Raw genomic sequence first — 12,795 nt, forward strand, 5'->3', positions numbered from 1 at the left:
TTTTTGTGGATGAAAAATCTCGCTTCACTATACTTTGCTTCATTAAACTTTACTTTCCTTTAACCCGAGTCAGGTTGCATGCACGGTCCGGCATTTAAAAGCATACCCTAATTAATAATCCACCCTAATTCAAAATGTTCTCTATGTTGTTTTAAGGATTGAATTAAGACTCTTTTCGCCTCCTCTCCCTTATATTTACATAAAGGTGCCAAGAAAAACATAACAATATTAAAAAGGACTCATACAAAAAGGTTTAACTAAGGGGAGGGCCAGAAAGAATAAAACTTACACCAAATTTTTATTTTGTCAAGGAATAACTCAATGAACCGTTGATTCTTCTACAGTAATACTTCAAACAGGTTTTCTAACTGTAAAACAAGAAGGTTAAATACAAAGGTTTCATAAATTAAAGAAAAGTTTGAGTGATCAGGTGACAGGAGTTCTACATTCACAATGTTGCCGCCTTGCAACCTGATCAGGTTTGTCTGAAAGCAAGAGTTAAATGTAAGTTTGTGGAACGACATCAAGCTTAGCATTAGCCCTCCCTGTGAAGTATCTCACTCATCAGTCTTGTATGAGATTATGAGTATTTAACCAATATTGAAGGAGTCTTTATCAGTCCTTCAATTTTCTCCAAAACCGTTTATCTGATTGGACTTCCACTTGGCGGGTGTATTGCTGACGAGCCAAGGACATGCCATATGTGGTGTGGGCTTATTTTATTGCTGACGCTACAAAGTTAGCATCTCAGTTTATCAGCAGGATTAAAAAACAACTACAGGCCAAATTTAAATGACATTCAAGGTTTGTAAAAGATGTAAAAGGTGTAGCATGAGTCAAGAAGGTACCCATGAGATTTTGGAATGGATCCAAACCAAGGAAGCAGATATTAACATAAGGATGTTATTTTTGTAAACATGGCGAGAAGAGTGTATTTTTTCGCCTTTTTATGTGGGGTCAGAATAATCAAAAGCTAAGGGTTGAGAAGTTTTTTGGAATAACTGTTCTTGAGAAAGATGCAATATGTGAGGCTAAGCAACGCTTCCAAAGGGATTTAGAGAATCATTCGAAAAGAAGGAATCAAGGGCTTCTGGGAATAACTAGGACAATTGGTGCCATGAATGTTTCAGGACTGTTGGATTCTTTCTACCACACAGCTTTTATTCATGACCATTGTTAAGGCATTAGTCATGAGTCACTGTTTCTTTGCGATTGTGAATGTAGGGGTTTTACCGGTTTCAGAAAAAGGTAGGCTGAATTTAGAATCCTTTTATCATAGTTGAGATCTGCAGAAACTACTCTATCGAGCTGTTTGTTAGGCCAATCACATAGAGAATCAGACAGTCCGGGACTCCGTGGTATATTTTAGTTTTTCTCTGGCACCTTAGAGGAGCATCATCTCAACAGTGCTCCTTGAATCTCACAAATAATGGGCTGTTTACATTTGACAAGGTTTTTAATATTACAGATTTGGATGATTTATCAAAGCTCCCAGTTTCACTGTGAGCTTTCCTTTGTCACTTACAGAGCTTGTACGGGGAAATAAACAATTGTGTCGGTCTTGGCAGACTACTTAAAAAATGTTATTTGGTTCGATACATTTCTGACCATTGCTTATGCCTTGCGTGGATTCCCAGTCAGTTTGCCTTGTCACATTTCCTTTTCTCATATTATTTTGAAATATAACAGCAGTGCATGACCTTTTGTACCCTGTTTGCTTAGGAGTTAGTTTCCTCACTTCCGTAAAAGCTTTTTTACAGTGAAGTTGCATCAAAGTGCCTCAGATTTATGTTTCCCCATTGGTACACCTACTACATTGTTGAATTCATGCTTGGTCCAAGAAACTTAAGGAATTTTACATCATCTTGGAAACGAGACAAAACATAGATGACCTTAAATATGGACTCAGAACTCCTTTCTACTGCTGATCCCAAAGACAGGTTTAACCTGCTCAAGTGCTGATCAGGGTTCAAATGACTATCCCAAAAAATGTTAAAAGTGCCCTCTACAAACATCTCCCAGCCTAAAAGCCCTGTTTCCCAAATATAGAAGTGAAAAATATTTTGTATTTTGACATGTATCTGTTGAATTCAAAGTATTCGTTTTGCAATTTAGAGCCACCAAAAATAAATTCTCAACCTGTGGGAAACAGGTCAAGCCAACCCCTAAAACTGTGCTGCCAGATCACCCCGAGAATAAACAGTGCACAGTAAAAACACGTTCTCAAATTGTCCGGTAGACGGGTAGGAACCGGTGTTGCAGTCTAATTCTGTTTCTTTTTGCACCAATTATCTCCTTCATTTTTTTCAGGTGGGAGAAAGTCCAAACAGGGCAGTGACAAAAAAACGAAATCATCCATCACCAAATCAATTCAGTTGATTAAAAAAACAAAAACCGAAGGGAGCATGTTGGGGCTTACTGCCTCCGTGAGATATGAGCTTCTCTTCTTTTCCTTTTGTCCAAAAAGTACTGTTTCTTTTACTTGTCAGTCCAGAGAAGATCAGTCAGGAACAAACCGGAGCAGAACATTTAAAGACCTCAACAGAGCGGACCAGCAGATACTCTGCACTACGGTAAACTCTTACTCCATGCTGATGAAATATGTGTATTCATGACAAAGACAGAGAAAGAAAAAGCGAGAGAGAGACTCTACAATGGTTTATGATGAGTTGCCTGTGTGTGTGTGTGTGTGTGTGTGTGTGTGTGTGTGTGTGTGTATGTGCGTGTGTGTGTGTGTGTGTGTGTGTGAAGGTCCTCCAGTGGTGCATCTACGACACTCCATTCACCAGCGGAGGAGCGTCCTGTTTGTCCTTCTTCAGCCCTCGGTCTCTGATGGGTCTCGGATGGTGGTGTCGGGACGGGCCCTCGCCCCCGGCCATGTTGCCACCCTGGGAGGAGGAAGGCCCTCCTCCTCGTCCCCCTGAGGAGTGCTGCACGCTGCGCTCGTTGTTACCATCCACGCGGATCTGTGGGAGAAAGTACGTACAGTCTTATTCCACATTTCACAGAACTAATGAACTGGGACATGGGAACTGGGCCTGTTCTTATGAAGTGTAGATCAGAGTTTCACATTTTTTTCAAGGACTATACAGGAATATAAACGTCACATAAAGATGATTGAGGCCAGACTTTACTATTAGCTTATTCTCTGCAGTCTTTGCTATTAAGCCTTCTAATCTGTTTTATTAGCAAGGAGACAATTGGAGAGTGTGTGCCAGCCCTGTTTTATAACATTTTATATTCTGGATTAAGCAAAAAAGCATTATCACTTACTTAAAATGCTGCTGACTAGTAACACATACCAGCAGGCTAAACCACACCCCCCCTGTTTTCATCTCTCTTCACTGGCTACCTGTCTGTTTTAGAATTGATTTTAAGATTTTACTGATTGTTTTTCTGAGCCTGTGGGCAGCCTCAGATCCTCAGGTAGGGCTCTGCTGGCTGTTCCCAAAACCAGGCTCAAAAATAGGGATGATGGCTCCTTCTCCATCAGAGCTCTGCAGCTCTGGATCTCCCTGTCCGAGAATCTGAAGTCGGCAGAATCTGTGACATCTTTTAAATCACTTCCTAAAACTCGTCTATAATGCCACTACTCCATTTTAATCTCTGTTTTCTATTTAGATTTTTGTTGCTGATGTATGGATTGTTGACTTCATGGTCCGTTGCCGCCTGAACGGTTTGTTTTTATTCCATGTAAAGCACTTCGTATCTTTGTTTTGGAAAGTGCTGTATAAATAAAGTTATATTGTTAAGAGACCTTAAGTACAAATTATGATGGATTTGAGCTTTTTTGACAGATGCTTTTATTGAATGCTGCAGGGATGATATTTTCGTAAATCAATCCCCATAGTTAGAATTGCCTAGATCCTTCAACAAATGCCAACAGCAATTTTTATGTGATTTGAAAATATGGCCAACGGCAAACCAATATTTATGATACATACACTTTTTGAATCCTAAGTGCAATTGCTAGAACTAAGTTGTTTTCCTGTGTGCTAATGGTAACTAGATCTCGTCCTGCTAATTTCAAAATGGATTTTTCTCACAATGTAGCAGCATCGGGGATCGGTGACTATCGTTCACACCTGCAATCGCATCATATTATCGAATATCCACTTGCCGATTGGCGAATGTATGTTACCTGTAGAGTCTCTTCCTGCGCTCTCGTTTTGGGGTCTCTGATGTGACGGGGCCTTGGCTCGCTCCACTGCATGTCGTCACCTAAACCAGAACAAACAACCTGAGTCTCATCTTATAGCTGATAGTAAACAGGTCACTGGCAGGTAGCTTGTTGAATTCGGGTTGGATCCATTTGTGTTATAATGATTTGTGTCAGGGGAAATTTTTACTTATTGTGGAAAAGCAAACACTCCAAATGAGAAATCACTGGCAAAGGGAGTCCTCAGGGTTCTCATTATTTAACTAACTTTCATTATTCAGGCTGTAATTTAATGAAAAGCATCCAAGCTGTTATTTATTTTAATTTATTACTCCTACTTAAATTACGATGATCTTAATTCAATATTTTCCAAATGGTCTTAAAATACAACATTTATAAAACTTTTACATTTTTAAGACTCCCCTTGTGCAGAAACATCAATGACAGCCAATCAGGATGACTGCATACCTTTATACCCGGCTCTTCCTCTCCCCCCTCGTCCCCGCAGCCCTCCTCCGCCTGCTCTCTTTCTCCCATCTGACCGTCTGGGCAGGGTTCCGCCTCCGGTCATCAACTCCTCGGTGGGGGCCAGCGACCAATCGCTGAGCTCGTCTTTGTGGTCTGACTCCGTCTCGGAAGCGTTGGATGCCTCCGAGTTGGTGCCTGGGGGGGACGGAGTACATCACTCAAACCTAATTTAATCTACCGCGGAAAATCACCGCCCCAATAATTGTTTGTTTTAAAATAAAGTCACGGGCCGCCGGCCTCCTGGGGATTTTACATTTACTACCTATAGCATTAGCTGGATGATCTGATGCACATTCAAAAGAAGACAAATATAATTTAATTCATTATGTAGTACCTGAGGCAAAGGCCGCACCTCCTCCTCTCCGCCCTCTTCCACCTCTTCCTCCCCCTCCTCCGTAGGGCTTTCCTCCTCCCCCGCTTCCTCCTGCTCCTCTCCCCATCCCCATCCCCATGCCCATGCCGTTATCGAACACGTAGGTTTTGTCTTTGAGGTTTCGGGGCCCCGTCCCTCCTCCGCCACCTCCGCCTCCTATCTGTCTCAGCTGCTCATCGATCTGAAGACGCTCCAGACGAAGCTGATCCACTTCCTGTGGACAATAGTTTAAAATAATTGGAATTTAGTATGTTTACACACACATTAGAAGCCTGCAGTCGAGTCAGGGGAACTAATTTACTCTGTTAGAACATTGGTGTAGTTCATGGTCACACACTTTCATATTGTTTCAAATGATATATTAATTAGCAGATAAGATCTGATTCAGGGCCTTTATTATTTGAAGTAGCTTTTGGGAAAGAAATTGTTCCGAAGTCAGAACGCTTTTGTTATTACAGTGTGAAAACATATATAATCATCATTCCATATCTATTGCTACAGTGCCTATATTTAATTTCACTATGTATACTGAACATCTAATAACAGTTAACATCAATGGCTTACAGAGCGAGTAAGATTCTATTTCATTTATAGCTGTAGCTACAGGTTGTGAACCGGCTTTATAAAACATAAAAATCATTAAGTCTGGTAATATTTCATGTTAAAGCTCAAACAGGTCACAGTCAAAGGGATTGGTCTTAAATGACAACTGTTGTTATTTTGATTGGTTGATTTCACACACCTTAAGGTAGTTGAGGTGATAGTCCAGCAGTACTGTAGCGTTGGAGATGCTCTCCTTGGTCCCCACGAACACAAATGGCACCATTCCCTAAAACAGACAGGTTCAGGGAGAAACAGTTTATTTTGATGCACACTATCAGCAGAACAGATTAATGAATCGTCACAATCACAGTAGGTAGAATTGACTTCAGTGTACAGCAATACAAAATATCCTTTAGCTGTTTGTTGCGTGTTAAAATTGTGAGGTTGGTCTCTTCTCTCTCACTGACCTCGTCTATTGCTGCGGCTGCTGCTGCTGCGGCTGCGGCTGCTAAGGGCTTCTTGTCGTTATCTGGCTCAATACGAACTCGAACCACCCCAGACTTATCGACCACCTCCTGGATTAGCTTGCCGTTTTTGCCAATCACCTTCCCTGTTAGGGCAAAACACATCATCATCAGGGACAGTAGTAGGACTGTTCAAAAGTCTGGCATCTTCTTACATTAAATCCAGTTACCGCATTACTGATATCACTGTCTCAGTTCAGGGATTTTTCTCACCTACTAAGTTCCGGGGAACTTTGATGACATCTTCAGAGAACTCCAGGAAACTCCTCGCCATACGGACAGCCTCCTGGTCCTTAAATAAACAACAACAAGCATAAAATCAACACGCTGGAACACCTGGCACCACCTCACATCAATAAATGTTTCCATTATGTGCTGGTGGCCATTTGAGGGGCTTTTAAAAAAAAAAAAAAGCCCTATTAAATTCATTAATGTGAGTCAACACAAAAAACGTGAAAAAGCTTTAATATAAATATCATTTCAAAAAGTTCAACATTTGGAGAAACAGATTTTTTTATTTTTACAGTTTCCTGTCACTCATTGAGATGATTAATTAATTGAATAATTTAAGTCATGTTTTGAGTGGGCTAGATGCTCAAAAGGTTAAATAATTTGGGACATTTATGTGGATTTTTGGGTTATGGTGTTTTGAGAGATGAATTTCTTTTTAAACTGATTTACAATTTAGCATTAACTGAAAAAAAAGAGGACGCATCACAAAGATATATGGAAGGTCTCTACACTCTTTACTAAGAAGGTGCTTTCCAACAGTTTTTCAGTTCATTTATGTATCATAGAGGCACCCTACCTCTCCGTATATGTGGAAGGTGCATGTCTCCTCGTCCAGATCTATGTTAGTGACACCGGGGACTTTACGCGCCTGCTGAATGTTGGCCCCGTGAGTCCCGATGGCAAGACCCATGAGATCATCGCGAACCACAAACTGTTCGTGGAACCGTGACGCCAGCTGTCGGGAACTCTGAAGGGAACATAACCGGAGGGTCAGACAAAAACAGGAGCAAAAACACAATAACTGAGTAAGGTTGTAAGGGTACGATGAAATATTCAAAGCAAAGTAAAATAATTGTCTCAGAAAATGTTAAAAGGAGTGAAAACAGAATTAGAAACCTGAAAAACAATGTTTAAAAAGGAATTACATTATGTTATAAAACATGTTAAGTTAATATGCATCACTTAGCTCTGTGCGCAACAGTGGAGCCAGACTCCTCCTCTTTCGTATGTGTGTGTGTGTGTGTGTGTGTGTGTGTGTGTGTGTGTGTGTGTGTGTGTGTGTGTGTGTGTGTGTGTGTGTGTGTGTGTGTGTGTGTGTGTGTGTGTGTGTGTGTGTGAGAGAGATGTACCTCCAGTTGTCGGTTGGCCTCTTCGTTCCTCAGCATGAGTGACAGTTTGGTGCGGAGGCTCCTGAAGTGCATGTCACTCATCATGTTGGCCCGCTTTGTTGTGACCTCATTCACGGACTGCAAGAACAACCAGAGCTTTATTCACACAAAGGATCTGATTTCATGTCATCTTCAAAATCACACCGAGGACTTTGTATCAATGTTGTGTTTTTCAATTAATCGAAAGATTGACGAACCAAAATGATCAGCTGCTTTTTCTCCGAGTCGTAGGTGACATTGAACGCTCCGACCGCCTTAATAAAGTCTTTGTGTGCTGACTCCTTGGAGCACCTGTCAACACAGAGTGGAACTAATTATTCATATCAAATCAAAAAACACAAATGTTTGACACTTATATGTACATGTTTTACACAAGAAAACCTACGGTAATGTTAGGCCACAACACAATAATGTCATATTAAACTTACATCTGCCGTAGATCCTCAGGTACATCTAGTCTGATCTTGATGAAGGTGGATTTGGTGGCTGGTTTATTCGGGTTGACCGGCCGTAGCCGCTCCAGCGTCACTATCTCATTTAGTGTCGCGTCACATGCAGCGTACTCTATTACGTAAAACTAGAGATATATTGAGACAAGGATAATGTCAGATCCAGTTTTGGGCAGAATGGAAAAAATATATACTTACAAAGACTCAGCCTTACCTCTCCTTTGACCATGCGAACCTTGGCCAGCCACCATCCACATGGCTCCTTGTCATTTGCCCTGGAATACACCTGGAAACACACATAGTCAATTTTACAAACTTTTCCACTTATTTGCCAACCAAAAGATTATCAAAATTAAAAAGGCATCTGGAAAATGATATAAAATACACAAATGTAATGAAAATATAAACTGAAGATGGCTAATTTCTTATTTGTCATTTCAAAAATGCCGTATAAACATCTTACATGAATGATTTACTTGCACGAGCATTTTTAAGTGAACAAATGAGGATTTTTGAGAGAGCAACATTCAACTATCATCACACTATTGTTCAGATTTCAGGTGAATACTCAAGTGTGCCTTGAGATCATAGTTATTTTTTATTATTAATGAAACAAATACAGCAATTCTTTGGCATTTGTTATCAATGTTTAGAAAAACATACTAAATATTAAAATTCCAATGAATAAATAATGCATTTTACTTGGCTTGTTCTTCTTTTATGTACTATTAGAGGATGTTTAGCTCTCCTCCTGATGACAGGTTTGCTTTATGCTTGGGCGAACAATATAAACTGCAGAGATAACTACTTTTTGTGAACCATAGGATCGATTCAAAGAACATAGTTTATCGATTCATTTCCAACTACAGGTATTTTTCCATGAGCCTTATCAATCTGTTTGGCCGACGCAGCAACATATTATTCCAATCCAACTATGCTTTCCTAATAAAACACATCATTTTGTCATATTAATTTCTGAAACAGTCGAGTATTAAATCAGTCCCACCTCGACCTCATCGCTCTCATTGATATCCTTGCAGAGCCCAGTTGGAGGAGGAAAACGAACATCCTGGAACGGGATCTGGCGCTCTGGTTGCCAACTGAGACAGAGATGTACATAAAATAAGCTTTCATTGGCAAAAATGCCCTTTGTTTACAGTATAATATTTGATGTTTTGTAAGCACATTACTCACTTGTTTTCAAATGCCACCGTGACCGCTCCTTCATGAACATCCTTCACAAAGGCCTGTAAGAATCACAGAGGGGAAATTAGAATAAAATGGGTTTGATTTACTTAAATAAATAGACAACACAGCTTTATCTTGGCATCAAGCATGTAAATATGTTACACTTCTGCCCCCCCATGTCTGACACAAAACCAAAGCTTTTAGCCGAGAAACAGCCCAAATTCTTGTCTTTCGGCTTGTCTCAAGTTTGGCTCTGTCACTCTGGTTGTACACTCATTCTGTGATGTGTGTCAAGTGCTACAAGTAGGACATGCAATGCCTAGAAGGAAAAGAGAGAAATGGAGAGCCTTGTCTGTGGGTTGCTTTGCTTAGCCTGGCAGGCTACCAGTCAGCGATGGATGAAATGAAGCTTACAATTACAAAAAGACAGCTTCACAAAATCATAAATGGTTGAGAGGAAGTGTTTCTATTGCAGTTAAATTAAATTACTTCCTGTACTTGTGGCCAGGCCTGTATAAAACATCTACACGATTATGGACTACTTGAATCGTCTTGTTGATAAAAAAAGTTATACGTTATGTCACAGAAGCGTTTTTAATAGCGTTTCAGAAATTAGCGTGCTAACGGACTAGCCCCGGTAGATGGTTTAGTATGACATGTGATAGTAGTGTGCTTTGCTTACACCAACTAACACAATCACTTAGTAAAAAGTGTTTAAATTGTCTTCTTACGGAGAATTCCATTAACAGTCGCGTTTTACTGTCTGTCCTTTATTATATATTTTAACCTTTTATGCTCTTAACATTTTTCTTTATCTTTTTAAAACACAGCTGCCTACTTTGTTTTGTTTTTAAATGTGTTTTATTCGTCTCATTTCTCTATTTCTTTTTTCTCCCTCATAGCATTGTAAAGCATCTTGAGATGATGTTGTTTTTAAAGTGTGCTATAGAAATAATATGTATTATTATTATAATACTTAAATAATAATAACATCCTGTCCAAAGTGACCTACAATCAAGTGAAATCAACATTGTGGGTACAACCCAAAAATTGTAAAAATCATGCATGTAAATAAACTTTATCAAAATATGCTGATCTACCTCAAGTGCCGGATTTACAGATGTTAAGAGAAAGAGAAGCGTTTCCATTTTATTACTCTTCTTGATGGGCCAAGGTGATTCATTTTAAGTCTGCTAATTATAATGTGTAGTTTTTCCTAACATGATGAGGACAGCAAACAGGTGTCCAAGATAGTGATATAACAATAATATTCTGTATTACACGTATTAATCATTTAAAGAGAGCCATTGGCATTTCAATGAAAAGACTCAGAGACTGGTTTTGAATGCACCTCTGCATCAAAGCCCACATCAGCAATATTTTTCTTCAGGAATTCAAACAAAATAGCATTTCAGACTAATTATCTGGCTAGCTCTGCAGCCTCAAAAGGTTGAGCATTTGGCAAAGTGCCATTCATATGAAGTGATGATTGAAGTGCATTTTGTGGATGCTGTTAAACTAATAATTAGCATGTTGGCTAATTGCCTTTTAGAGCTGTAATTTCAGCCTGCCAAATAATAAAAACAATATTCAAACTCATGCCACACATTTGAGAATGCATCTATAAAGGTGTTCTATAAAGCAAGTGGGATCACAAAGAATAGATATCTTTCTGAGAAAGGACTTATTTATTTGTAATAATAATAATACATTTGTTTTAAGGTGCAGATTTTCTTTTACATGTTAAACTATTCAGCTGACATTGAATGTAGCATGAGGATCCACAATGAACATTGCTACAGTGCAGTGTTTGCAGGCTGACCCAACACTGAGTCATTAGACTCTAAAAAATGATTTTGGAGTGTTGGACTGTACGTGCATTCTAGTCATATTCATTACATAAGTTTGGCAGCAACAAAACATCTACAGTGACAGCACATGAAATCAATCACAATGCTCTGCAACCAAACTGTTAGAGCAACATGTTGTCTTTAATATTCATATGTTGGACTGCTGTCAACTTTAGAACTTGTCGTATACGGATAAGAGGTGCCATTTTATTTTGACTAACTATTGTCTTTTACCAATGCCATTTTGTTTTCAAATGGCTATGGTTATTGGTTTTCTGAATCATTTACAGGTTTTCCAATCATTTTTTACCCTCCATCCTTATATCTTCTTGCTGTCCCCATTTCGCTTCCATCTCCAACCAACCATCGATCATAAAGCAGGCAATCCCTCCCATAAAATACAAGATCTCATAGAAAATCTGACTTGACTTTTATCCGATTCAGTTCATGATACCATCCCCTGTAAATCTGCTCAGGCATGAGTATAACTCTCAGCCCCAGCCTTGCAAAAGACCAGCTCTTAACAGATTCTTATTCAATTACCAACTTCACCAAACGTTACTTGTTGACTCTTTCCTTCAGAATAACCACATAACTCTTACCAGCGTTCATTAAACAGTAAAATACCTTCCCATAAAGGGAGCATAGGGGGGAAGCAAAACAACCCCCACGTTAGCTGTTACCCTGAGTTAATTGAGCTACCTGTTTGTATGAAAAACACAAATCAAGACCGAATGTTGGCACTTGTGCCTCTGCAACCAAGAAAATACCCATCACTTGACATATAACTCAACATTTACGTCAATTACGTCAATGATAATAATACTGTACCAAATACACTGGTTTAGCAAAATTACCATCAACAGAAATAATACACATATTCAACTAGCAGCATTAGTGTTCTGGCAGCATCTTCGCGTTAGCTTTGTTTACAGGTTTCCAGCCTCCGTCGGACAGAAGCACTGAGGCCCGGGGATACAAGCAGGTACCTCTCTGCTAACGTTATCCGGCAACACTTGTGCATGTTAGCGAGCGTCACGTTTATGCATGGTGTGTTAATGACATACTAAGGCAAAAACTCACAAACTTACCTTATAAAAGGCCCCACTTGTTCCCCTCACTTCCACGACTAGTTCATCCATGACGCAAGTTACTACAGCTCGCTAGCTAGCTAACTACCGTTAGCGATGTAAGTAGCTAGCTAGCTAGCTGGCTAGCCTGACGCTAGCCAAGGCAGAGTTTGCTATCGGTTGCTTCGCTAGCTAAACAAATAGCCTGCAAAGATGCAAACAAGAGGCCACGATAACTGTATGTGACCGTAGTGGTGTTTCTCGTTTACACTGTCTACGAATCGTCCGTTTGTTTCGTGCTGATTTGCAATTCCGGATGTGTGGTAAATCAAAGGCGAGTTTGTAGCAGGCTGTGTTAGCTTGCACTAGCTAGTTATGTTAATGTTATGTGATTAGTAGTGAAGCAGCTACTGCCTCTCTCCATGTGACGTCTCCGCTTCTTCCTCTACGGATATCTGAGACTGGCTACACTCTTCTTAGCCTATGCTGCTCTCCACAGGCACCATTAATAATACACTATATATAAAGAGTTTTCAGGGCACTCAAATACTCTTTGCATAAGTTAGAGTTATTTTGTGTCAGCTATATAAATTTCTATTTTATATAAGTGGACAATACATCTTAATTGTCTCTACAATTACACCTCATTCCAGTTCACAACTCAACTCAAATCAAGTTAAAAATGAAAGCTATATCATTGATTCTGAGGAA

The 12,795-nt window shown here is 39.7% G+C and overlaps 1 protein-coding gene across 1 annotated transcript; it reads right to left on the bottom strand.

The window, feature by feature from the left end:
- Positions 1-279: 279 nt before the first annotated feature.
- Positions 280-12,518, bottom strand: fmr1 (fragile X messenger ribonucleoprotein 1). The gene is made up of 15 exons (XM_063876011.1): positions 12,106-12,518; positions 9,171-9,223; positions 8,983-9,076; positions 8,191-8,262; positions 7,956-8,104; positions 7,725-7,818; positions 7,489-7,605; positions 6,936-7,106; positions 6,341-6,419; positions 6,071-6,213; positions 5,803-5,889; positions 5,022-5,274; positions 4,628-4,822; positions 4,142-4,221; positions 280-2,966 (listed from the first exon to the last, which is right to left on the bottom strand). Exons 1-15 carry the CDS (start codon positions 12,154-12,156, stop codon positions 2,769-2,771), a joined length of 1,836 nt encoding a protein of 611 aa, XP_063732081.1. The 5' UTR covers positions 12,157-12,518; the 3' UTR covers positions 280-2,768.
- Positions 12,519-12,795: the final 277 nt, after the last annotated feature.

The sequence above is a fragment of the Eleginops maclovinus genome, chromosome 23 (assembly GCF_036324505.1).
Source record: "Eleginops maclovinus isolate JMC-PN-2008 ecotype Puerto Natales chromosome 23, JC_Emac_rtc_rv5, whole genome shotgun sequence".
In the NCBI taxonomy this organism is placed as follows: Eukaryota; Metazoa; Chordata; class Actinopteri; order Perciformes; family Eleginopidae; genus Eleginops; species Eleginops maclovinus.

What these genes read in the sequence shown, in the direction of transcription:
- fmr1 (XM_063876011.1), bottom strand. Translation starts at nt 12,156, where the DNA reads ATGGATGAACTAGTCGTGGAAGTGAGGGGAACAAGTGGGGCCTTTTAT. An exon ending in TTCGCATGGTCAAAGGAGAG is followed by an intron (nt 8,105 to 8,190) that starts GTAAGGCTGAGT and finishes ATATATCTCTAG; the next exon opens with TTTTACGTAATAGAGTACGC. An exon ending in AGGAAGAGCCGGGTATAAAG is followed by an intron (nt 4,222 to 4,627) that starts GTATGCAGTCAT and finishes GTTCTGGTTTAG; the next exon opens with GTGACGACATGCAGTGGAGC.